The sequence below is a fragment of the Opisthocomus hoazin genome, chromosome 2 (assembly GCF_030867145.1).
Source record: "Opisthocomus hoazin isolate bOpiHoa1 chromosome 2, bOpiHoa1.hap1, whole genome shotgun sequence".
Classification (NCBI taxonomy): Eukaryota; Metazoa; Chordata; class Aves; order Opisthocomiformes; family Opisthocomidae; genus Opisthocomus; species Opisthocomus hoazin.
The window spans coordinates 67,878,280-67,906,040 of record NC_134415.1 but is presented as its reverse complement, the minus strand read 5'-3'; the positions used below and the strand labels follow the sequence as shown (position 1 = coordinate 67,906,040).

General features: G+C 41.2%; 2 protein-coding genes across 2 annotated transcripts; both read right to left on the bottom strand.

Annotated features, from left to right (window-relative positions):
- Positions 1-2,292: 2,292 nt before the first annotated feature.
- Positions 2,293-3,330, bottom strand: TAAR2 (trace amine associated receptor 2). Its single transcript, XM_009931977.2, has one exon. The coding sequence runs from the start codon at positions 3,328-3,330 to the stop codon at positions 2,293-2,295; it is 1,038 nt and encodes a 345-aa protein (XP_009930279.2).
- An 8,694-nt stretch (positions 3,331-12,024) lies between these two features.
- TAAR1 (trace amine associated receptor 1) lies at positions 12,025-13,095 on the bottom strand. The gene has a single exon (XM_075446715.1). The coding sequence runs from the start codon at positions 13,093-13,095 to the stop codon at positions 12,025-12,027; it is 1,071 nt and encodes a 356-aa protein (XP_075302830.1).
- Between the last annotated feature and the right edge of the window lie 14,666 nt (positions 13,096-27,761).

Below are 27,761 nucleotides of genomic sequence, written 5' to 3'. Positions count from 1 at the left end.
AAAAAACCCTGTTACTCTGATGCCCTAGGTTTTTTTCAAAGAAGTGCTTTGTTTAGCACTAGGTTTAGCACCAGCATCAAGTTTAACAGCAGGTGGAACAGCATGGCATGCCACAAAGTCATTCAGGAAGCAAATCCCACCATCTGGCAGATTTGCGAGTTCCCTTGGCCAGAAGAACTACTGAAGAAGATCTAGCTGCAGGCTGCAAGTTGGGTAGCAAGACTGACTTAGTAGATACTCCTTTAACATCCAAGGGCATACACTGGACATACACAATGATATGACACACTGAAGCCTCACAGATACCTCAAAATTGTTCCCTGAGGATCTGGAGTATGGAAGAAATATTGTCTTTGTAGGAGATGTAATGTATTGGGCTGACTCTGAATTATTTATGCTGTATGTTAGTGGAGTAATTTAATCATTGCTTAAAATGTTTCCAGTTGCATCATGTGTCACCAGATAGACATTTAATGCATAGAAGAATTTTCAGAAATGCTTAAATGTAGACTTAGAGACTTAATTAGACACCTGACATTAACTTAACATGCTCTTGTGTAACTGCCAGAAGGAATTTAAACTTACTCTGCAAAGTAGTTGAATACAGTGGCAAATACTGCTGCCAGCAAATGTTGTGAAGACACTTAAGAAGGATGTGTAATTGCCTCCAAGTCTAGCATTATATCTAATTTTTTGTGGCCCATCATCTGACTGATGGTTTCACTGCTGGCAGGATGTCGGAGACATTTAGCATTTGTTACCTTTCAATAAAAACCCTTCACGGACTAGTTTTAACAGAAAGACAGATCTGACTGCACACAAGTTTCTCTGAAGAAGCCTCACCGAGCCGCATGCAGACACGACCTGGCACAGCTGGCTGCGACACGGTCTCCGCCACGTCCCCCAGCACCTGGCACAGAGCTCAGTTTTTGCGCTCTCCCTGAGCACCGTTCCTGCTGCCCTCGTTTTTAATCCAGTGGTCTCCCTGGGCTTGCACTGAGCAATGATATGGGACAATGTATTATCCAACTTCTAGGTGCCTAAAGTCTTTATTGAATCCAGCCTTGCTCTGTTCCCTGCTCTGGTTGTTCAGCTAGTGGCAATTGTGCACAGAGAGAGTATTTACACCAGCTTAGAGAGCCTGGGTTTTATGTTTCTTGTTACGAAAGGTGAGAGCCTTATACACCACTCCAGACAAGTCTGTGACCTTCCAGCTCCTTGCTGTCTCAAGTGTTTCAGGGTTGGGGTGAAATTTGGACTCTCCAGATCCAAAGTAGAACGTGTACATGTTATCATAGATCCATTAAAAAGTTTTCAGCAAAGCAAATGAGCAGCACTCACTGGCATGCCATACTAACATAGAATTGACAAGCCAAGCAGTGAATAAACATGTGGGTAGATTTTTCATAGTCAGATTTCACTAAAGGTAGAGTTCACACCATATGCATACTGTGAAAGGTAAGTCGGAGGTACAACTCACAATAAAAAGACTGCAGTAGCTGCGTTCAGTAACAACAACTCAGCCAACCTTGTTTTAAGCATGTAACTGACATGAGCTCTGGCAGTGACTCTCACTCGCATGAGAGGGAGCCCAGGATGGCAAGGACCTCAGTCAAAGGCTCCAGTTCAGTGTGAAGGTGGGGTGGGGTGAATATGGGGTGGGCTGTCAGCAACCACATTTTATAACATCTGGTGCCTGATGGCTAAACAAAGAAAGGACAAGCAGATACCTGAGTGTGAGCAGTACCCTCGCTCCCAAGTGGTCGTCCCCAAACACAAAGCACATGGAGGACAAGGGCTGAAAACCCAATTCTACTGTTTTTGGGGGAAAAGATAGACTTCAAGCCAAAATTATACTCAAATTCTATTTGCTTGGGAATAACAGCAGACACTATGCTTCTGCTAATGTCCCACTCACAAAAGGGTGACAAAGACTGTCACTGTTAGCCTGGGATGTATTCAGTTTAAGAGATTATTGATGGTGAACCTCAAGAAAGATTAGCTACATAATTACAAGATAAGGTGGAATACTGAGTTTATGCACTGTATGTAAATACATTCTGAAGTTAAAAAAAACTCCAATGCATTAGGAGACACTAGGAAGACTTAAAATTCTGAAACACTATCAAGGCATTAAGAGTGAATACAGCTGGTAAATAAACATCACATAAAATGAGTCTGATTTTATTAAAGAAATATTTGATGAGATAATTCTGCAGTTCGGATTCACAAAATTCACGCAATCCACTGTTTATTCTATATTTCTAGAGCTGCTGTCAGTAGCAGAATCTATTACTGTGACTGGTCATCAGATAAAAGTTTTATTGTACGAAAATGTGGGTTAAAAATTTTGCCTTTTAAAATATATTGAAATGTTTTCCGGAACCATGGATAGAAAAAGCCATATATTAATGGATTGCAGAAAGAATTTAAATACCCAAGCCAGTTTAGAGCATCAAATAAAGGTAAAGGAATAGAGAAATTTAAAAATGGATCAATTAAGATTGCCAAAAAACAAGGAAACCAGCATATTAAGAAACCCAGCATAACTATACTCAAAGTCTTGGCAGCTTTCCTATCTTTATTCTGAGAAAGATCTTTTTTCTTATTACTTTTCATGTGCCTGTGTGCCTGGTTCAACTCACATGTGTGCCTTCGGGAGACTGTAAAAATTTTAACATAAATCCCTATCATAATGCAAGCAGGAGCAAACAGACCAAATATAAATAAAACAGCTCCCCACAGTTTGTTGAATGCAATGGGGCACAAGCTCGAGCATTTAACCAGCATTTCATAGCCCTCAATTCCAGAAGCGTAAGCTTCCGAGAAAACCACACCAAAGGCAAAAGCAGCGGGCAGTGACCAGCAGATGGCTATGATTTGTTTTATGGCCGCGACAGTCATGGTGCTGGAGTAATGCAGAGGGTGGCAGATTGCGTAAAACCGATCCATGGCAATGGAACAAAGATGGAAAATGGAAACTAAGCAGAGCATCAGATCGAAACTGTAATGAACTTTGCAGAATGTCATCCCAAAATACCAGCAGTTCTCCACAGACCTCACCATGCTGTAGGGCATAATGGCAAAGCCCAGCAGGAAATCCGTGACGGCCATGGACAGGATGAGGAAATTGGTCGGAGAATGAAGCTGCTTGAAATATGAGATGGAAATGATTATGCCCAGATTCCCTAGGACGGTGAGAGTGAAGGCTGCGGTTATGAACAGATACATTACCCCTCGTACTCCTGGTGACCTAAAGCTCTCAGGACAGGATCTATTTCCAAACTTCGAGCAATCAGTCAAATCCCTCGAGATATTTGGAGAAAGCATAATCAGTCCTTTTTTAGGTTTTTCTGTTGGAGATGCAGTTCCACAGGCAGATTTAATTTTCACAAGTTTCTAAAAGATTCCCAATCCTAACATAAGAATACAAGATAAAGTAAGACAAGAGCATGAATTCAATTACTGAGTGAAATGCAGCAATTCAGAGGCAATTTTTCTCTTAGCTTTAATAGGGAACAACCACTACCCATTTTTTCGGGGGGAATAGTACAGGAAATCTGATAACTGGAAGCTATTATAAAATGCATTGCACGTAACATCTAAAACAAAGCAGTTGAAAGTAAACTTAATCACCTCTTAAATTAACTAAATATAATTCTAACATCAATTTTATTTTGTGCATTCTATTGTATCTGGAGCATTTATTAAAATACAGTTCTTTTATATACATCAGAATATTAGTATTTTCAAAGAGTTAGAAGAAAAAGATTCACAGACAAAGAAATCTCTCAAGTCACTTCAGTCTATAAATACTATATAGGATTTATTTGCCTCTTCAATCTAGAATGTTGACCTTTTTCTATAGGAGAGAAGTTACGGAAGCTGACATATCTCAGCTTTCTGGGAGATTTCAGTTAATGAGCTATTCTCCTAAATGCTCGTCTTCAGTCACAAATCAGCTGCCAAAATCCCCTTTTCCAAATCATTTATGATCCTAAACTCACCTTCTGTGGATTTTGAAGTACTAACAATGAACACATCTGATGGAAATCACTTGTAAAATTGGTATGATAAGAAATAGTCTTTTCTTTCACTACATATACACTTGATTTCTGTCATTATGATTCCACCAGCTGAAAGGGAGTGGAGATAGATTGAATCTTGTCTCCTGTAATAGACTGTGGTCCAGCTGCAGTAGTTATAAATGAATACCCTCGTCAATATCTTCACGGGTCAAGAAATTCCCTTAATTTCTCTGAGAAGAATCAGACCCATTTCTTCCACCTCTTTTCCTGATAACTTGTCCTGGACTGTGAACAAATTTAGAAATAGAAGCAGAGAGATACTCTTCTCCACAGCAATTTAACACACTTAAAGGGAACTTCGGAAGCAGCTCAGTCCACTGACTTTTTCCAATATGTATCACCCTGAAATGAAGAAAATACAGAAACAGAACATCAAAAGATTAAAAAGAATCCTTGGAAGTCAGTTTTATAAGCTAACCCTACCTGCATCTGTTTTAGTAATGCCACCAGTAGATTCTTTGAGTAGACATTTTCCTGTTTTGTTACTGTCCTGCAAAATTGCACTGTCTGTAAAAGACAGGGTCCCTTTGTAACTTGGCTCAGATTAATGAAAGGCAGGAATTTATTTTTCTTTTATGACATTATATTTAAGTCCCAGGAGATTTTGAGTTAAAAATATACGTATAATTTAGGGTTTTACATCAACAGGAGATGAACAAAGCCAAGTGCCTGTATTCCCAAGATCATTATTTTTGTTTGCTCTGTTAATTCATTTACCCTCATGTACAGGGGAGCTATTTTGGTCATTTAAGGTAGATACAAGTCATATCAAAATGAATCTTTGAAAGGAGACGCTAAAAGTACAGGTGAAAGAAAGATGTTCTGGTTTTCATCTATTTTAGTGGCTAATATATTCTTTCATATTTTTTAATAATTACCATTCTAATGGAACTTAGAAATCTAATATTTAATAAGCTTGAAGATTACCATCTTCTAATTTAATGGGCTACAACAGCACTTTCTCTCATGCTGGCTGTATCTGCAGCTTCAACATAACATACAAAAAAGTTTTTCCTGTGTGTTACGGAAATGGATAAAAAGAAGTGTTAACTGAGGTCAATCCATCATCTGTTACTGGGCAATCTATTATTTATAAAGAAATAAAAAATAGGAAAGGTAGTATTTACTTTGTTACAAGAAAAGACAAAATTAATTCACTATTAATGTGAACTAGTGGAGTCCCCTGTGAGCAGAGGCGAACATGTGGACTTCATGCTGACCCTTACGAAGGCTTATTGAAGATGCATTACAAACCAAGGGCAAATGACTTCTATTCAGCAGAGACTGGATTTTTATTGAATGTGATATATGGTACATCGTAAGAACAGGGCAGAAAATAAACATGGGTTTTAAAATTAATTAAGGGAAAACTAAGAACATTTAAAGGAGTCTACCTTTATGGCAGCTGCCTTAAAGACAAATAAGGAAAGTTTCTGTTGGAAATAAAATGCAAATCTCTGGGATTATCTACAATAGAATAATTTGCAGACTCAAAAAATAACAATATTTTGTCAGTGTGTACAGCAGAAATATTTTATCTTTGAGATCTGTCAGTATTTTTGAGACAGGCATGTCTAGTAACTTTATCTTTAAGTAATAAAATGAGAGATATGCAAGACTCACCAAGTGACCCTTTATTAAAAGAAGTTACTAAAACTTAAATCTGTGCAGAAATCTATGAAGACGCAATTATATTGGATTAAAAAAAAAAGATCTGTGGAAAGAGGCTACAACTGAAAAAGCATTACCTTTAAAAAGCAGTGACCCATGTGCCTCACCTTTCATCCTCCTTTCAGTATGGGACAGAAGACAGTGATGGGGGAACAGTTTGACACAGAACAGAACAGAAACCTTTATAAAAGAAACTGTTTAACTGGGTTAAAGCAAGACTACAGAAAGGACCTTAGAAAATGTCTTCGAGAATTAGCCATACGAGACACTGTTGTACTGCAAAGGCAGCGTGGAGAGAAAATTGTTGTAGTCATTATTTTCACTGGTAAACCAGTTTAGTTTTATTACAGCCTATGAATTTCCTTCATGTTGTACCTCATCATTTTCTTGTTGTTCTTAATGATTGGCAAGAACTATTTAGTTACTTGTTACTAACCACTCTTATTCCTCTGGACTGGCTTTTGTAAAGCAGAAATCACAGCATTAGGGAGCAAAAGACAAGCTCAAATTTTCTCAAATAATTGTGTTCTCCTGTTGGCAACTGAGAAAGTCCAAAGGGTATAGGATGCAGTCTGTTTTCAGTGATCTCTCTTTAACTGACAGATATCTTTAGCATGTTTTGAGTACTCAGTGTTTAAGGAGATCAACCTTTCCTATACCTATGGGAAATAAGAAGTAGAGACACCTAGGAGTGGGTTGTAGAGTTCCCACTGCCTAAGTTGCCTGTGGATCTGGCTTCGTAGGAAATGAATTTGTTTTACAAAGGCTATTGCATACTCGTCACACAGAAACATTTTTGATTACCCATGCAGTAAGTTGGATTTAAAGTGGCAGCATGAAGGTGAAAAGATCTTACTACAAAACCTATAAATTAGGAAATTAAATTTAGTTGGAAAATTCTGGTTATGCAAGACTACACAACATTATGCAAGACTCAGTAAATATTATGGGAATTAAAACCCATAGAATCACAGAATGTTTGAGGTTGGAAGGGTAGACTCTGTCCCATCATCCAGATCATTAATGAAGATGCTGAACAGGATTGGACCCAGCATTAACCCCTGGGGTACACCACTAGTTGCTGGCCTCCAAATGGTGTTCGTTTGTGCCAATGAGCTCCACCGTCTCAGCCTGGTGGATTAGCTGGTTTTGAATCTGCTTCACTGTCTGCTCATCCAGTCCATACTTCATTACCTTCGCTATGAAGATCTTATGGGAGACAGTGCCAAATGTCATACTGAAGTCTAGGCAGACAATAACTACTGCTCTTCCCTCATCTACCTGGCCAGTCATTTCATCATAGAAGTTTATAAAATCTAGGCTATGCCTAATGGAAGCAGACTGTCCAGAAAGTGCTTACATATAGGCATAGTCTTTTTCTGGATTATGTCTTTAGATGCAGTGGTGAGGAAGTAGTGTAGATAACTAAGATGATCAGAAAAACTACAGAGTAAAAAACTTTTGTAGAACACTAAATATCTTATGTTTGACTGTATCTAGTATTTTCTTCTTGCTGAATGGGCGTTAACGCATTGTAGAGACAAGAGTGCACAGCGTGCACAACCTAGCATGAGTTAATGATTTAAGGAAAGTCGTACGCTTTACACTATATACACAGCTTGAGAGCTCCATTTTTCTGTTTGAACACTGCACTAATGTATTTTTTTTAATCTAGTCATTTAAAATTTCCGCTTTGGAGCAAGGCTTCCTTGTGAGGCTTCTAGAAGTGTCCTGCCTGGACAGTCGGTACTCGCCTTCCGCTGTCCTGCTACATCTGGTGGCTGAGGGGCAGACCGCGAGACTTGGCCGCAGGTGGGATCACTGTGCATGGGGCCACAGCCGGTGGCACAGCCCACAGGCTGCGGCACCGTGTCGCAACCACCGAAACCGGAGCTACAGGCACCAAGGCAGAGGGGACAGGCGGCAGTCCGTGACTCTGGAAGTCACCGTCAATTTTGTACAAAGGGTGAGGGGAAGGTACCACTGCAAACTGTGCTCACTGGTGGCAAAAGGAACAGACATAGGTTTACCGGTGAAACAGATCCTTTCATCATGCTGGAGTAATTGTTTTGCACAAGTTTTCAGGGAAGTTAAAATATACAAAATCACCCACAGGAGACTCATTTGTTTTGAAAAAGGTAGCCATCTGGGAAGTGTTTAATAAGGCCACTAATTAAATGTGTTGATAAAGAATTTAACAATACCCTTTGCACTTCATTTACGTGATGACACTTTAAGATTGCAGTCAGGTACATTCTGCTTCACCAGGCCTAACTCATAATCTGATTGGACAACAGCTGAGCCATTTTTCTTGTGCTCTCCTAATTTATCAGAGTCTTGGGTTCAAATCGAGACCCTGTGGCCTCATTAGCACATCTCGTTTGTACCTTCCCTTCACAGTGAGAAATACCTTTGTGCTGCCTGTGATTGCAGATGATGAGTGAAAGTAGCCTGGGACTTCATTAAAGTTGGTCTCCCTGATAAGACACTCTGTAAACAGAAGGCAAGGAGGCTCTTTGGGAAAGTGCCACTTTTAGATAATAGGACACCAGAGGAAGAAATTATTTCTGAAACTTTCTGAGCTGGGCTGTGCACAAAGTTGACTTATACTTCTGTCTTATTAAGAACAAGGAGAACTGCCTTCTAGGTGTAGATCAAGGTCACCAGTGGTCTGTATATGGAAGCCCGTTGTTACTTCTGCAAAGAATAAATATTGGTGACATTGTGGCTAGACTAGATTGCAGGAGGGTTGTTGGTCTATACACTGAAAATTTATTCTTCTACTATTTGCATTTACACTAAACAGACTGTGGTGATCTTGTGCAGCCACAATGTCTGGATGCCCTCTCCACAGGCTTTGGCTGACATAGGGTTTATTTTCTTCATAGCAGCTTGTATGATGCTGTGTTTTGGATTTGCGATGAAAACAGTGTTGATAACACCCCCCTGGTTTAGCTGTTGCTGAGCAGCGCTTGCACAGCCTCAGGGCCTTCTCTGTGAGTAGGCTGAGGATGCACAAGAAGCTGGGAGAGGGCACAGACAGGACAGCTAACCCCCAGCTGACCAAGGGGATACCCCACACCATATGGCATTGTGCTCAGCAATAAAACCTTGAGGAAAGAAGAAGCAAGGAGGGGACAGTTGGAGTTATGACATTTGTCCTCCCAAGTAACCGTTACATGTGATGCAGCCCTGCTTTCCTGGAGATGGCTGAACTGCCTGCTGGTGAGAAGTACTGAATGAATTCCTTATTTTGCTTTGCTGGCACACACAGCTTTTGGTTTACCTATTGAACTGTTTTTATCTCAACCCAAGAGTTTTCTCACTTCTAACCTTCCAATTCTCCCTCCTGCCCCACTGCAGGGTAGTGAATGAGTGGCTATGTGGAGCTGAGCTTCCTACCGGGGTTAAACCACAACACCCTCCAAACTTCTGTACAACACATGTGGGATGGTTAAGCCTTCCCTAATTCAAGGCCTCCCCAATCTGTACTCCCTGGCAGGTCATCTCCTCAAGATGACCTACTGGCTGCTGACAATTTTTGACCTGCTTCCATCCTGATGTACTCCAGGGCAGGGTATAAGGATCTGCATCCACCGTCCCACCACCCTCTTCGAGCTGCCAGCTATTGAGCCAAATCTTCAGTAGCAGCTCCATGGATTGCTGTGTAGACCCAAAATCTCGTTTCAAGGCTCTTGCTAGTCAAGAGTTGGTCCTGAAAAGACGTCTAACTGCTAGTTCCAGAAAACTGGCCTTTGATGGAAGCATTTTTGGAGTTCCAGGATCATCCCAACTTTTCCATAGCGTGAGATTCACCTGTGCTGGGTGATCCTCATGTTATCTACCTAAAAATTATATCTAAAACCATCAGAACATCTGTTCTAGAGACTGGAAGGTTACTCTTGATAGTAAGAGAAAGAATATCTGCAGCAACAATTCATCTTACCTAAAAATGGATAACCTGGTGAGATAAAACACCCTGTGAAGGAGGTGGTTTTTCTGCAGTGAGTATGAAGACAGCTACTAATGACTAGAGCAGATGTAGTGCCTGACCTTTAGATGGCTAAATTTAGATTAGATGGCTATCAGCCTTCAGGAGTGTGGGCCTGTTTTTTATGGTTTGAAGTGGATTAGCTTTGCATTGGGGTCTAGACACAGATTACTGAGGCGTGTACTCTATTTGAACTAGAGGTTATCCTGCAAGAAAGATGGGATCATATTCACTCACAAACTCCTCCTGCAACAAGAAAATAATGCCAGAAAGATGCCAGAACAAGTTATGAAGAGAGACTGACCAGTTGTGTACTCTGGTAGAGCTGAAATTCTCTGGAAACACAGTAATGTTTCCAGGTTTTCGGGGAGATAAACAGCGGATGAGGGGAAAGAAACAAGTTCGCCATTGACTTCCTGAAGGGTCTATGTTAATATGTGCTGAACTTACTAAATATACTTAAAAAGCCTTACATAAGCAATATTCCTTATAGGGAAAGATGGCTTTCCTTCAGTCCATAATACCCCCAGCTTGTAGCACTTCTGAAACTGCTATTTCAAGACAGGTCAAGATGTCCAAGTGATCATGCAGTTCATTTCAGAAGGTAACACTGAGCACGAAAAAATGAGCTACATCAGGCCAACTTCACTGGGGATGAAGGCAGAAGAAAATTAACCATTCATTTATTAAAAAGATAGGGGTTTTTTTATCTTAACTTTATTTCTGTGAGATAAAGTACGAAGTAGTCATATTGTCACTAACAAAGATTAATGCCCATGTGGTGTATATATTTCATTGTTCCTTCTTATGTCATTTTGAAGAGTGCAAACTTACAAGATGGCTATGAAACAGTAAAAGAGACAATCTCGGATCCTGATATTTTGCTCTGCTGAAATATAACATCATTCAACTTTTATGCTTTACATCACAGAGAGCTTCAGTGCTCTACAGAGCACAGAAGAGAAAGATGAGATACACATACAGTATGCTCTTGTCCCAGCAACATGAGTGGATGACACCATTTACTGCTGAGCACAGCTCTTCCGTACAGAATCGTCAATTTCTCTCCATAGTCTCTTCTCAGGTACTAATCCTTTTCTGTCCATTCCCAGGACTGGTCCTTCATAGTCCAGCCAGATGTCACAGGATCAGGCTAAAGGTATTATTTCCTTCTGTTTGGTGATATGTTAGTTCTAGAAAAGCCAGTTCACAGATTAAAAAAATGACAGACTGTGGGTCATCTTCAGCTGGTGATCCCATGCTAGTTTTTGACTTTCCTACCTGTCCTTCAGGCATCTGCCCATAGGTGTAACCCTGACAGCCTGCTCACCCAGGTGCTGTCATCCCAGGTGATTCTTATAGCTCTTCTTCTGCCACTCCTCCTGGTGCTTCCACATCCAACCTGCCCCGTTCACCTTCCATTCAGGCCAATGATAGCATTTCTGTAGCAACTCTCTATATGCTTTCCTCATCAGCTGTCACAGCAATGGCATCAGACAAAATAACAACGTATCCAAGCTAAAAAAAGTTCTGTAAGATGCAAATTGATGAATATCTTACATTGAAACATTCATTAGACAAGCATAATTTTCTCGCATTGTCAGGTTAATTTTTCATTTCATACATTGCATTTTTCCTTATCCTTTATCTAGTTAAGCATGCTTTTTTATCTCACTAAGCAGCAAAGTGTTTAAGTGACAAACTGAAAAGTGACAAGCACTAGTTGATATGGAAAGAGAAGGAGCAGCATGACTTTTCTTTGTCCCATCTTCCTTCTATGGAGCGTGATGATATGGCTGGTTATGGGCCTGTTTTGACCTCTGCACACATACTGACAGGGAAAAAACATGAGAGCTTTGGGTTATTACTCAAGATGTCTAGAAATTCAAAAGGAAAGGCTTTTCTGCTTTTTCTAGAAGACAATAAATAAACACAAATATTGTAATATAAACACACCTTGTTCAAGAATTTAATATTGTATCAGAATAATTTCTTAATGATTAAGAGTAGGGATATAAACTGCTGTAAGTTTTTTTAAACTTAAAAGTCTTGCTCTTCTGTGCATTGCTTATAAATAGGTATAACCAAAACACCGCATACAAATCCCAATCTGGAATGAAAGAAGACATAAAGTGCAATAGTTGCTTATCTGCTTGAACCAGATTTGGTAAACAAGTAAACAAGTAGGTGTTTCCTTCATTTTCAGCTCTTATATCCGTGTGTTCAGCCTCTAGGCAAAAATTCAAAGCCATGAGTCCAATCATTTAAAGCATGTTACTCTAACAACAAATGAGTCCTGGAAGAGTCCTGCTGAAAAACTTTTCCAAACAGAATCATCTTTAAGGCCCTGCGAAACCACGTGTAAAAAAATGAATAAACAATTGGGTTAAGTGTAGAATTTAAATAACCAAACCAAACCAAAGCATCTATGAGAATAGGAGGTATCACATAATTCATGAATGGATTGATTGCTGTAAAGAAGAAGAATGGACTCCAGCAGATAAGAAATACTCCCATTATTATGCCTAATGTCTTGGCAGCTTTCCTTTCTCTGCAGAATGAGATGTGGTGCTTCATTTCAAATTGCATCTTTTTTTGGGTAATTGCATCAATGGCTCTTGCCTGCCTCTTGGCTATAAAGTATATTTTCTTATAGATGTATAGCATAATAAATCCAGGGATGTAAAAAGAGACTGTGGAGGCCACAACACCTGAAATTTCACTAAAAATGACAAAGCATCCTCCTGCACATTGGACATGATTATATATCTCTTCTGCCCCTCGCAAGTTTAGGTCTAGAAAGATCATCCCAAAAGCAAAAGCAGCAGGGACCATCCAACTTACAAATATCATGACCAGGACAACAAAAGTATTTATCTTTGATTTGTATCTTAGAGGGTCACACACAGCATAATAACGGTCGATGGCTATGAAGGAAAGATGGAAGATGGAAGCTGTGCTCAGCATAATGTCTGTGCTCGTATGGATCTTGCAGAGGAGCTCCCCAAAATACCAGCAGTGCTCAACAGAGCGCACCATGCTGCAAGGCATGACAAGGAATCCCAGCAGAAAGTCTACTGTAGCCATGGAAAGTATCAAGAAATTAGTAGGCGTATGGAGCTGCTTGAAATGTGATATTGAGATGATAACCATCAAATTTCCAACCAGTGTGGCCAGAATAATGCAGACCATGAAGATATACATGGAAAAACGGATACTGGTTGACCAGCTGCTCCTTATGCAAGAGCCATTTACGGGTTCACAGCACAATTGCATCCTTTCTGAGGTCTCAAATCCATGTAGGAGTGCAGCACAGGTACTGTTTTTCCTAGTGTTGAGATACATTTACAGCTGTTTCTTGCTTTTCTATATGGGGAGAGCTGCAAGGAGGGAAAAAAAGGTAAACACCTGCACATATGTGGATGCATAGGAAATTCACATTTCATTATTTCTGAGAGATGAAGCTATTTTGTAATTATACTTCTAACAGAATTACACTTTTATTATTACACTTCCTTTGAAATGGGAACCTCATTTGATGAAATGAACTGCAATGGGATGTCCTCACATCAAAAGAACAGTGGCTTCCAGAGGCCCACACTGGGTGATGTCTTGTCTAGTGAGTGGATGAGAAGTCCTTTTCATTATTTTCTGTTTAAACAGTCCTAGTCTTCATCGAAATTGGTTGGAGTCCTGTGTCTCTCACTTTGCTCTTGAAAATCAGTAATTTTAGATTCTGAAACTCCCTCAACTTATTTTTTAATACAGAAGTCTGAGATTTACAAGTCTAAAACAGAAAGCTAAATCTGAGGAGGCCACGCTCAGCCTCTCCTCCAGCCCTGTCCTGGTAGCAATAACTGAATCCTCTGTGCAGCCTGGCAAAACACAGAAGTTTCCATAAGCCCTCTGTTTTCAGGCAGGTGACACTGCCTCACCAGATCCCGTCTTACTGCAAACTTCTTGTAGGCTCTAGCTGTAAATAAAGATGTAAGGAAAAGATCTAAGAGGAGAAAAAACTTTCCTGCCCTTTCGCTACCTAAATATAATGGAAGAGCCTGACTAATCTGAAGCACTAGTTGCTGTATAAGCAAATATCATTTCTGTCAGGTCCAGTTTATTCCAGTGCTAATAGTTTTGCATTGTTATGTGTATTTATTATGTTAATACTATTTTTAGCCAGGGCACAAACACGGAGAGAAACATTTTCTGGACAGTGGTTCAGTCTGCATCTGAGGACGCAAATATCGCTGTCCTTCTCTTGTGTTTGCAGTAGCGTGTCTCTTTTGCAAGTCTCTCTTTTTATGAAAGCACTTAATGAAAGTACATATGCACTTGGCAAGCAATATTCTTGGTTGAAAGCTCTGCTTTTTCTTTAATTAACAGAAAAATATTCTTATTGTGCAAAAAAAGAACATTGGCATATGCTATTCACTAGCATTATCGTTATGATATAATGTGTTTTTTTAAGTCAGAAAAATACTGACATGGCAATTCAGCCAGTATGAATTTAACCCATTTGCTTTAGGACTTTGCTGCCTCTGGTTATTCTCGATAAAACACATAGAATAATTAAGTTTTTCCCATATCAAACCAGTGCTGTTACAAGCACACCATGCCATGAGGGGCTAAATGGAAGCTGAACATGGGTGATAAACTATAGCTTGCAAAACCCTGGCAGCTACCATTAACAGCCTGTGTTATACGGAGGGATTTTCAAGTAATTCCAAGCAGTGGCACCCGAGTGCCAGCAACAAGGTGCAGCCAGAGCTACTCTCAGAAAAACAAGGACATGTGGAATCCAAGTATATATATTTATTTACTCTTTAGGGAGCCTCTTTCTTCCCCTTTTTTCTGCCTACTAATGTTTAACACCATCTTTTTGACCTCACTTTAACTATCACTTCATGTATTTTTTCCTTCACTTTTGGTCTGTCTCTTCATATTTTGTTTCCTGCCTATCATTCCTTCTTTCGGCATATTTGCACCTGAGATAGAGAATGCACAGTCAGCGGGATCTTTATTAACCCAAATTTTCAATTTTCACAGCAGAAAGAATTAAACACCAATCAAACTGTATATACTGGACAGAATTATAAAAGTTTTAAACACATTCAGTTTATAAATGTGTCATATAGATTTTGATTTTCATTTGGTTTATGTGTAAATAAATTAAAAAAATATGGTAAAACAGGCTACAAAAACAGCCAAAGACAATAAAGTACTATCTTTAGTTTTCTACTTAAAAGATTAATAACTTCCCTATTGTTCTCTGACGGAGAAACTGCTTAGCCTAAAGAAATATGATCTCCTTTGGAAACTGTTTTTATTAAAAAAAATCTTATTTTCAGGGGATATTGGTTTTTAGTTAAACAGAAAGAAGAAACTCCAACCTCCAGCCAAAATATTGGTCAAACAGAGATCAAGCGTGTGGCTTTGCATGAAATGGAACCAAAATAAATCAGAACTCATGTGGCAAACTGTCCAAATGAGCTGAACACTGAAGAAGTTTTCAACAAGAAAGCGGAACACTTCTCTTAGATATTTAATTACAAAGTTTAAAATTCAATCAAATGGAAATATGAAAAAGCATCCTTTTAAAAACCCATCCTCCTACCTTTCTCCCCTCATGCTGTGTAGAAGTCTGCTCTTGATGTTTATTTGCTGTCTGCTGATTGAGTGGCACCTCTTCCTTTTAAAGACCATCTCAAAAGACAGCTGAGCCTCTTCACCAGCATAACAGTTCTGGACAGCACAAATTTTGGGAGGGCAAGCATTTAACCCACAGCCGGAGCAGCCTCCAAAAGTCCCTTGTTAGTATAGGTAGTTTACAGCAGTGTGTAAGATTTCCTTGAAAAGGTATATTGTGTACAGAGTGACATGATGTGTATTTATCAGCCTAGTTCTGATTACTCTGCTGAACAGACACGTTTAATCAAATAGCCTAATCATTTAACAGCTATTTGCAAGACACAGCTACTGAAAAGGTATTTAAAGTAGACACAGATTATTGGCTGTACTGGAGTCAGAGATGAAGAGCATCAATTTTTTGCTCAGACCATGCAGCCCTTTAAAACAGTGACACTGCTGAACATAAAAGACTATTAATGGGGTGACCATCAGCCAAAGCCCAGTTATACTGGCTGTCTCAGGGACATCTCTGCTGCATGACCTGGGTTAACTGCTTCATTATAATAATGTGTACAAAAACGAATGCAAACAACTCAGTTCTTTCATTTTTCTTGAGGCTTCACTCATAAAGGAGCTGGGGTTTTGCAATGCAAAGTTGTCCTTTCTATGGGAAGAGAGTTTGCCAACTAAAAAGAGTGCAGAAACAACCACCAGGCTGAGTGAGAAACTGCCTGAGATAGTCAAGAGGATTTGTCAAGGAGAGTAGTCAAGTCCGATTGCTCAGAGTTGGGGAAATATCAAAGCAATGTTAGGCACCCAAATATTGGTCTTTGAGAGAAGCCTTCACCCTTTTGAGATTCATAGCTGTGGGTGTTCCTTGGAGCCAGGTACTTCTCTCTAAGGAGTGAAGGTTTAGGCCTTGGTAATTACCATCCTGACACATACATATTATGGGAAGGTAAAGTTTAGGGGAACAAATCCATGTTGTCTTACTCTGTACAAAACTCATAGTTAAAAAGAAGTCTGGAGGCCAGCTCTTTAAGGGGACTTCATGGAAGGACACCCATCCGTGCACACACACTGCTCTCCTGCCGCGCCTCTTCTCCGGATGACACCGCGGCTGGAACCCAAGGAGACGGTCTGGAAGGGCAGCTCTGCTTGAAGTGTTTGTTTCAGGAGCAGCTCCTGGCAGCACCCAGCCGAGCCCTGGGGAAACTTCCCCTGCCCTGAGCAGCTCTGCTCCGCTGCAGGCGGGTGGGCAGCAGCCAGCTGTGAAGCCCGGGGTTTTGCTCTGCCTCCTTTCATGACCAGATTTTGAGTCCAACCAGGGAGCGTTTCCCTCCGGTTTCTGATTTGCAATAACATGCAAGAACAACTTGCCATTCCTTGTCTTGTGTGACATTGCTCCAGGAGGCGATATGCTTCTTTTGAAACCTGCTGAGGCCTTTGGAAGGGTTAGGAGTCCTCAGGGAGATGAAATAAAATGAAGAGGAAGAGTCAAAGCCAATGATGCAAAATGATATGTTGTAGGGTTATTACATTTATCAGATGGCTATATGACAGTCGTATCTTGTCTGCCTGCACCGTGCCTGCACTGTGCACTTATCACTGGAAGATGCTGGCAGGGGAGAGTTTCAAATGGCAAACCTGAGAGCGGCTGGTTTGAGTGCAGGTCCCTGGGGCAGGCCAAGCTTGCTCTCTAGCTGACTACTGGCAATGCCCATATACTTTAAAATGATTAAATGTATATTTGAAAAAGAAAAGATGCAGAGAAGGGGGCCTGGTGACTCTAAAGGTGAATTTTGTCCCTGATATCAGTGTGGCTGGGCTCTCACCTTGACTTCACCTCTAGAGAAGAAAAGACTCTTCTGTGGGGCTGGCGAGCCTTCCTGTTCCTACCAAAACCCTCTTGGGGCCAAAGGCTGCAGACACCTACCATGTCGTAGGGTAGAGAGTGGGGTGAAGCTGGTCGGTAGGCGTGACTGTCTGCGGTGGGGACTGGACCAGCACAGGGTCCACCAGGCACTTTCGGCAGCCCCATGGCAGCAGAAGGCCGCCCGAGGCCAGAGCCACTGGAGGGCACAGCGCCATGTCTCCTTATAGACTATTTTTGGAAATGTCCTTCCCTCTTCTGCCAAACACCAACCCACGGGCATAGCACTTAGCCTTTGTTATCTCTGAATACACCAGCTTGTACTGCAGGACCCATACACGTCGGAAAGGAATGAACCACAGACCCAGAGGAAGCTGTAAGCATGGAGAGTGTGGTGTTTAATGGTATGTTTACTGAAATGAATGTAAAGTGGCAGGTTATAAGATATCAAGATAATTAAGTAATTAAGCGGCCAAATTGTCAACTGATTTAGAGCAACAAGGAACACTTTGGTAACAAGCTTTCATGGTGTTGGTGCAGATGCTTCAAACAGGCATTTTTTTGCCCCTTAATGCTGATGTGGATCATGAAAATATTCTCAAACTTGCCACTTATAGTATCATAGATAAATATGTCCAGATCTATTTTGGGAGACCTCAGAGCACTTATAAATACTCGGTGTTCAACTGTCTTTTGAGTCTGCAATATAGTAAAGCAGTTATACATCAAAATTCAAAGTAAAAACTTGTCTACAAAATTGTTGCTGTGGCTTTCTTTTCTGCAAAATTTATTTTTCTGCAATAATTATCTTACAGATTTTTGAAAAACCAAGAGAAAGAGATGTTGTCACACTGTCTAGCATACCTTGGGTCATCTATGCTTCTTGTTTGTTTGTTCTTGAAACATAATACAATTAAAATGGAAAACAGCACAGAAGGAATGGAAATAGCACTTTTGCTAGACACCAAACCCATTTGAATGTGTTAAAAAATTATTCTGTCCTTCTTAGGCATGACTATGCAAGGGACGCTGGAAATGCGAAGGAACAGAACGGGGCTTGGGAATGAGAACTGTTACCATGAAAAATACAAAAGGCAGGACAACACTGGTTTTTACTGTGATTCTTTCAGCTTGAGTTTCTGTGGGTCATTTGGCAGAAAATACTGTTTTACAGTATATGTTAGAAAGAAGAAATTTTCTCATTTTCATATATTTCATTTTAAAAACTGTCTCTCTGCAAGGGAAATCATGGATTTAAAATTATCGGAGGTTCTAAGGTGGCCCCATGGTTAGAGAGGAGTTTTGAAAGTGTTGAACTTCTCTCGCCATTTATGCAGTCCTCAGGAAAAAAAGCACAGCGTTACAAAACATTATCTTAAGTTTCCATTCATGTGTTTGAAGTCCGTGGGGAAACGCACAAATTCCCAATGAGCTATTAGATAAAAATAAATGTTTTGTTATATGGGTTAAACGAGAAGATGTGCCAACTAGTAATCTGAATGCTCTTGCTGCAAACCTGGCGCAGTTCCACTGAAGATAATCTGAAATTAGTCCAGATTTACACCAGAGGGATTTTAAGAACGGATGAGATGATTGACCTCTAGATCTTTTCCCATGGTTTTTACTTTTCAGTGGAAGCCATCACTTTTCCTTGACCAGTAAAAATAGCTGTTTATACAGAGTAATGTGATGTTTGTTCTCTCTCTCGAAGGGATCAGGACTCTAAATCCAAACTCCAAGCTAAATGCAAATCCCTAAAATGCACAGAGGAAGAAGAGATTCCAAGAAATTAATGTTTTTACAGCAAAGCAAAACACATCCATCCAAAGCCAAGAACCTACCTCTGCATGAGGTATGGGGGGAGTCCATGTATTTGATAGCCCTGCTAAGTATTGCCATAATGCTGTCCATTGTCTCGGCAGCACAAACTGCTCCAGCAGGCAGAGGGTCCAGGGTTCCTGGGGCGCAGGGGCAGCCCCTGGCTCCTCTCCCCAGGAGGGCGAGCGAATGCCCTGAGTGTGGGTGTGCAGCAGAGGAACCCACACAGCGAGGCAGCTCCCCTGTACCTCCCCAGTGCTCCCGTGTGTTTTGGTTTGGCCTGGATAAATACAAAGTGCCCACCAAAGCCGCTCTGTCACTCCCCCTCCTCAACTGGACAGGGGAAAGGAAATATGGTGAAAGGCTCAAGGGTCGAGATAAGGGCAGGGAGAGATCACTCACCAGCTACTGTCACAGACAAAACAGACTGAACTTAGGGAGAAAAGGGAGTTTAATTCATCACCAGTCAAATCAGAGTAGGATAATGAGAAATAAAACCAGATCTTAAAACACCTTCCCCCCACCCCTCCCTTCTTCCTGGGCTCAGCTTCACTCCCGTTTCTCTCCCTCCTCCCCCGAGCGGTGCAGGGGGACGGGGAATGGGGGCTGTGGTCAGCTCATCGCATTCTCTGCTGCTCCTTCCTTCTCAGGGGAAGGACTCCTCACACTCTGCCCCGGCTCCAGCGTGAGGTCCCTCTCATGGCAGACAGTTCTCCACAAACTTCTCCAATGTGAGACCTTCCCACGGGCTGCAGCTCTTCACTGACTGCCCCAGCCTGGGTCCTTCCCATGGGGTGCAGTCCTTCAGGAACAGGCTGCTCCAGCGTGGGTCCCCACGGGGTCACAAGCCTTGCCAGCAAACCTGCTCTGGCGTGGGCTCCTCTCTCCATGGGTCTGCAGGTCCTGGAAGGAGCCTGCTCCAGCACGGGACTCCCCACGGGGTCACAGCCTCCTTCAGGCATCCACCTGCTCTGGCGTGGGGTCCCTTCCACGGGCTACAGGTGGATATCTGCTCCACTGTGGACCTCCATGGGCTGCAGGGGGAAAACCCGCCTCACCATGGTCTTCATCACAAGCGGCAAGGGAAGGCTCTCTGCTCTGGCATCTCAAGCACCTCCTCCTCCGTCCTTCTTCACTGACCTTGGTGTCTGCAGTTGTTTCTTTCACATCGTCTCACTCCTCTCTCTTCACTGCTGTTTCCTCACCATTTTTTTTCTTCCCCTTCTTAAATAAGTTAACACAGAGGCGCTACCACCATCACTGATTGGCTTGGCTTTGGCCAGCAGCGGGTCCATCTTCGAGCCAGCTGGCACTGGCTTTATCAGACATGGGGGAAGCTTCTCGCAGCTTCTCACAGAAGCCACCCCTATAGCCCCCTGCTACTAAAGCCTTGCCACACAAACCCATAACACCATGCACCCACCAATCCCACGGGAGTGAATTTAGGACTGTGGCTGCTCTGTAGATACTTGGTGACCTCTGCACACCACTTCCAATCCGAAGGGGAACATGGAGGAGGGAGGGAGTGAGCAGTAAGCAGGTACGATCCCAGCTTTGTCATTCTGCATCCTCATGGCCCTGGAATAACTTCACAGAAAGCAAAAAGCCTCACTCTGAATTCACACATGGACCTGAAAAGAGTTGTTCCCCCTCGTTTTGTTTCTCTTTCAGGTATTCGGAACGAATGGCTTTTTAAATCTTCCTCTCAGCCACCACCAACACTTCATCGCTGTTGGTGCTGTTCCCGTTCCTTACAGAAAGCAAGCAGTGATATGTGCAGAGTAATGACTATTATGTTCAGCGCTGACCATAGAAGATTCATCACTGAAACAAAATAATTTCCCAGACTAGCATATTAGCAGCTCACAGTATTTCAGACAGCATGACATGGAGACGGTACCTGCTCAGGAGTTATTTCCTCACCATGAACCAGTGCAGCCCGTGGATACAGCGTGATGGTGACTCAGCCTGCACGAGTCCTCCAGCTGAGTGGCTGCGCACTTGGTCTGACTCTAGTTTACAGCCTGCTGGAAAAACATCGTCAACAGGATGACGCAAATATTAAGTATTCAGAAAAGACAAGCAGATAATAAATCTGCTCTGACACAAGCCACTAGCATATGCAAAGGTGAATCCATCTGAATTAAGTTAAAGCCAGGCTCATGGAAAGAATTATACAAAATAAAGACAAATGTTTATTATGGTCAAAGTATAGATGGAACTAACATCACTGAACTGTTTTTAAGATAGCCCGATGTTTCTCGCCCTCCTTTCAATTTTGTGTAACCTTAACAAACTTCAGTGATTCCATCTATCTTTGAAAGTTTGTCTATCCCAGACTGCATATTTAAAAAACAATCCAACCAGAACACTTCAACAGTATCTGATAACAAAACCATTAAAAAGATATTATTTCCTCCTAATGAAGAAATTCTACTTGTTTTTTATTTACGATGCTCTGGTGTTTATATGCTTTGTAGCAGGGATTTAGGAGGTATTGACTGCTATTTACGTATCTTTTACCATACCAGTGGGACTATACCTAAATATAGTCAAACTGCAAATCAGCAGTGGCCAAACTGCAGCTTGTTACTTTTTAAAGCATGGCTCGTTGATCGGTGTCCTCATCTTCAAACAGCAGGAGTTTTAGTATTGCTGTGGAACCCAAGGAGGAGAGTCCTTCCAGAAAGAAGTAACCCCAGGGAGGAGAACTGACCCACTTTGGGTCAGTTTGTGTGCATCAGCTGGTGAGCTGTGCTGCTAGAGAGCCATGCCTTCCAGCTCCTGCTCCCCTGAGGTTTTTCTGAGCCCCGAGCGGGTCATGTGGGGCTCAGGCTGCAGCTTCTTCCTGGAGATTTGGGATTGGGGTGGGCTTGGGAGATAGGAAAGTATGGCCCTGGCAAGGTGGCACAGGGGATATGAGGATGAACAAGAGGAACAATGCTTGGTGAAATGAAGGTCTTGAAACGTCACATTCTGGTCTGCAAGTGTGGTTACTCTACTGGAAGCCATTGCAAACTAAAATTGCCAATAAAGCCTTATATGTGACAGTGACAACTATGTTTTGACTGTATACAGTATTTTTGTATTATGAATTACTCTGGCATCTCAAGTTACCCACCTAAATTAACATCTACTGTAAATATCAGTTTGTTTGCGCTTCATCTCCTCATCTACATTATAGAATAAAAATTACTCAGCTTCATGGAAGTGCTGTAATTGCAAATGTTTGTAAGACATCAAGATATTAGCTAATCATGAGCCTTGGCAAATCAAGGAGGGGTATGGGTCAGAGCAATGATCTGTAACAAAAGACTCAGCAGAAAACAACTGGCATTGTAAGACTCCCTTGGCAAATCACAGGAGTGGTTACTGTAAGTGTTGCACAACCCTCATATGTGAGAGGTTTCGTGCCTGCTTGTTGTTTAGTTTGGAGGACTCCCTGCAAACAGTGGCTGATGTTAATGTAAATAAACAATTTAAAATGCCTAGTGTAGCCTAGTGTAGCATTAAAGATAGGCTGAGAAAGTCTTCAACAAAATGAATGTTTAAGCATGTTGCCAGGTAATGATGATTGATCAAACTTAAGCTTTTATTTTTTAATAGCTCTGATCCTTATACATACAGCCATCTGATACTTGCATACAGCTAACTGAGACCTGTCAGGAAAGGCACCACATATATTTTTACCCACACCTGCCAAAGCTTTCTATCTGTCAGTCTAGCTACCACGAAGTACATCACAGTCTATCAATGGCCAGGTTTTAACAGTTTGCTCTTCCCTTTTATAGCTCAATGTCAGATATATTTGATTTCTACTTAGGCAAGCATAGTTATTCTTTTGAACAGTAAGTTCCCAAGAGTGAATTATAAGGTGTTTTCGCAGTTTGGTTATGTTATGTTAACCGTTACGGCCAACTCAGTGTAAGAACATCTCAGAAAACTGGAGAAGACAACTATGAACCAAGTAGGGGATGGGAACAAAACACAGGTTGGTAGGTTTTTGATCAGTTTTTGTACAGTTTGTCAGCTGGGTGACAAACCAAGATGTTGGAGATTTTACAGGGCCAGTGCACCTAACTTCTGCCAGGATGATTGCTATATGGATCACCCTCTCTATGAACGCTCCCAGGCATGGCCGATGGCTTCCATCCCCAACCAAACCCAGTTGAGTGGCGTGAAAGCCTCCATGCAGGGCACACTGAAAAAAAAAATCTGATTGTTTGAATTCACGAGTAAATGCAGAACATCTCTGTCTCTGGAGATGCACAATCGGCAGATGCAAAGTGATATACCACCACTGATTTTAGCAGTAGTAGCTCAAACTCACTGTCGCAATTAGACTTTATTGGACCACAATGAAAAGAGCATGAAGTCAAGATTTCTGCCTCTTAGTGGACACAAAATGAGAAAAGAAAAGAGAGCTTTAAGTATTAGATAGCAGCACTTAGAACAGTAATGAACTGTAATAAATGCTATATGGAAAACTTAGAAAGGTCTTTAACAAATACAGGGGAGGGTATCCTAAAAAGTCGGTGAGCAATGGCATAGGTCTAAGGTTCACTGTACTCTCTTTGCTAACCTTAACAGAGTTGATGCTAAGGCATTAAATCTGCTTATTATTACTGTATTTTGCCTAAGATTTTCATAAATGTTGCAGAATGTTTAGATTTTTCCAAAACCATTCATAAATTTGACATGAATTACTAAGAAAATTTTGCCTGAAAAAATCAACATGTTTTGCTTAAAGAACCCCAAAACGATAACTGAAAAGCCATTTTTCAGTGTACCTAAAGCAATCTCAAATGACTGGAAAACACAGCTAGGTGAGTTGCAGAATAGTAAAATAACCATCTATAAAAACTGACCTTAATGTTTCTATGTAATTGACTTTGATCAATTCAAGTGCGTCTCATACTCCTAACACTCATTTAGAAGTAAATGCTCAAAAATTTTGTTACAAAAGTCATCACTTCATCTTGAGAGCTGTCTCTAAGGTACTCCATTATTTTTTACAAATGTTTTATGTTATTATGTTTTGAATTACACGAGCTGGGCAACCATGCACAAATAGTTATTCTCCCTGTTTTCTGAAATGGGCTTTCCTAAAGCTTGACTATTTTTTCTGACATTAAAAGATATTGCTGCCTCTTACACTCCTTGCTGCTGTTGCATCCTGACACCATCACAGCTACAAGACTGTGAGTTCATCAAAATTAACTTTAACATTAGAAGTAGCAAATGAAGATGGATAGGCAAAGTTAAAATCATGTAGTTACAATTAATTTCTTATGTTGTACATATTTGTAGTGGAAATTCACTGCTGCCATGAGAATATCTGAACAGACAATGGAGTATTTCACTTACAACTTTATGATAAGAAATAGCTACAAGAAACATTTCAATACTTTCAAAAAATGGAGATTACAAGTGCTTCTGCTACTTCTGAATTCTTTTCTAAACTGAAAGTGTATTAGCTGTGGTAAGCCTTATAATAATTGCTGCTGTATTTATTGACCTGTGCAAGTTCTTTCTCTTTTTCAGGTTTTCTGCCCTGATAGTGGATGGTGACATTGCAAACACTGTCTGGATGAGGTGGGGTTATAATTTGGTTCTTGGTTAATTAGAAATGTATGAATTCTTCAATTCAAACCCAAGTCATGGTTGTTCTGTCTATCATTCACTATATCTGCAGAGATTCTGTGTGCTTACGAACAGTGTCCCATACTGCCAGTAGTTCACCTATGATAACACATGTTGTTCATTAACAATTAGTATTGTATTACTGGAGCTAACAGTTGCACAGTCTCTGACTGCACCTCGCTCTTCCACATTATGTAATGGATAATTTGAGGTTATGATGACCAAAATATGCATACAAGGACGTGGCTGTAGTATCGTGCTCTCTTTAAAAAGAAAACCAGATTACTAAGATACTGTCACTTCATTTTTGCTCACGGTTTGCTTGCTTTAATGCAATATGTACAATAAAGTACATTAGATTTTATTCAGAGTTAAAGTTTTGCTAAAGTTGTTGTTACCAGTCTTACTTAAATCAACTGTAAGGTTTGGATCACACTTGTTTTAATGCAGTATTTTTCTACCTTCATCTGAAGCCTTGCATCAGTAAAATCTGTTAAGGACTTGTTTCTCTCTCTGTGTGATCACAAACACCGTGTACAGGTGGGTCTTGTTTACTTTGGCCAGCATCAAGATATAAGGAAGAAATATTGACATGTGAAGAACAGGCTTTTCCAGCTCAGAAAAGGATGCGGTTCATTAGGATACCATCTGGAGCAGCTTTTGAGGTGGAGTCATTGAAGTGAGTTACATATAAGTTAATTCAGCTCTTCTCCTTAGGCATATCTGTCCCAGAGTCAGTAATCACTCCAGTTCTTTCAGAAACTCAAATTCCGTCCCATCAGAAAATGTAGGAGAGGCCTTTTTTTTTTTTCCTAAAGATGAGCTAACATTCTCTATTTTCTAACACCCACCTAGTAGGTAGGAAAGGAAGTGCATAGCTAGTTAACCTTCCGTGAATTCAAGTGAAACAATTTTACATGAATGTGATTTATCACATTGGTCATTCATTATCTCTCTGCTTCTGTATTCTGAAGTTTTCTGTAATTGGCATCATTTGAAATTGGCCTTTATTACAAAAACTCACATTTCCTAAAACTGAACTTCATCTAGTCACTGTGACCACCAAGTTCCTCAGCTGAAGATCTGGTTGTTTTTTTTTCCAGGGATCCCTTACCCAAAAGCAGGGTTCATGGTCCTTGCACATTAATGTGATGGAGCTATTCTGAAACTGCTGCAGCGGTCCATGTAACTTCATCCTCTGCTTGGTTAAATTCTTGCTTTATGAGAAGAAATGAGAAAGGGATTAATAAAGTCCTCATTGGTCCGTTTTATGGCACCCTCATTACCCTCTCAGGGAGAGGAAAGCTGTGCAGCAAATCTTGAAAACTACAGGTCAACCATTCTTCAAATTTGGTTTCAGTGTAATTTTCAAAGAATCCTGGATTTCTACATCCCTAAGGAATGAGGTTCGAGAGTCCTTTCCCGGTATACTGTAGGCTACTTAACTAGCAATGATGTCAGTTGTACCCTACCCATTTCCAGCTCTGACAACCTAAGACAGACAGATCTGCATGTATCTGGAAAGTTCTCCATACTTGGGAAATGCCAGCAAGTGATATGTGACAGATGTTTACATTCAATTATCACAGCCTGAATAGCAATGAGGAGTAGAATGTGGCATATTGTTCAATTGAAGAAAAATATTTCTTTAAAGTTTAGTTATCTCCCCAGGGGCCCGATTTCATTAACACTGATGAACTCTCACTGATTCCATTGCTACAGATATTTTTGGGAAGTTTAACCTGATAGGAGAATGATAAAACTTAGTAATAATAAGATTAATGTCTACAATTCTGTTCAATTCAGGTCACCCAACTGTATTCCTCTTCAGTTTCAGAAAGATTTTTATAAATTCCGCATCCATTTGGAGTACGTGAAGTACTCAGGATTTAGAGTACCAGCAACCGGCAAAGTATTTGTTTGTTTCAAGAGTGCCACTGATGCCTCTGTGAGGCATTTCTCTCTAAAATGTCCCAAGATCATAGAATCATAGATTCTTCTTTCTCGTGGATTAGCATGTAAAGCTATTGATGCCAACCAGTGAAAAAATATTTTAATCAAATTATTTGACTACCACGACAAAAAAAAGTCAAATTGTGTTCACATGTCACTCTGGTAGCGGTTCCGATTTTTTTTAATTTTCCACATGAGGAATTCTAGGCCAGGTAATAAAAGCATGTTTTTCCTGAAGGGCAGTGAAGGGGGAGGTGGTGGTGAGCGGCAGGCACACGAGAAGGTAGTGCAACGCCGGCTCCGCGCCCACATTTGCTCTCTTGCAGGGCTCTCAAGGTGAGAGGGCTGCAGGAGGCAGCGGCCTTCCACCCCCCATGGGCAGCAGAAAGAATTATATTTGGAATTTAAAAAACATTTTAGGATATTATTCAGTACTGGACTTTATGTGTCAGGGTAGTGCTTGCCTTTCTCAGAGCGTCTCCTTGACCTCTCTGGGGCAGACAGCTGAGTGAGCAGCACCAAGGATGGATGGGGAAGCACCACCGTGGGGACCACCCCCAGGGCAAAGCTGCTGCATGGACATTTTCCACCGTGTGTGCCTGCTGTGCTGACCCTAGCGCAAACCAACAGACCGGTGCGATTAAGGGGGTGACACCGCAAACCATCATAACCAGCAGGCTGAGCCTCATTTGCCCTTCCCAAACTGTTGCTCCTCATGTGCCAGACAAGGGACTCCTGGAGTGTACAAGAGTGGCTTGGGAAGCAGGAGCAGCTCCCACCCTGCAGCGTGGTCCTCTGTATCTTGGAATTCTGGACCCCGTACGCACTACACACCCAACAGTCACGTGGGATTAGTACGGCCAAAGGTTGGTCATATCTCTCTTGAGTAAAGCCTCCTCTATGAAAGACTAGTCTGGGTTACCACCACAAGTCAGGCGAGAAAAGGGTGGGGTGCTGGACAAGCCACCGCAAGTACGACCTCAGGGTTCTGCCTGTCTTGAATAACTGCTCCCAAGTGGTGCAGTCCTTCCCCTGAGTATGAGCTCAGCTCTTTTATTTCCAGGATGAAACAAGTCCTGGAAGGAGCCTCCAAAGT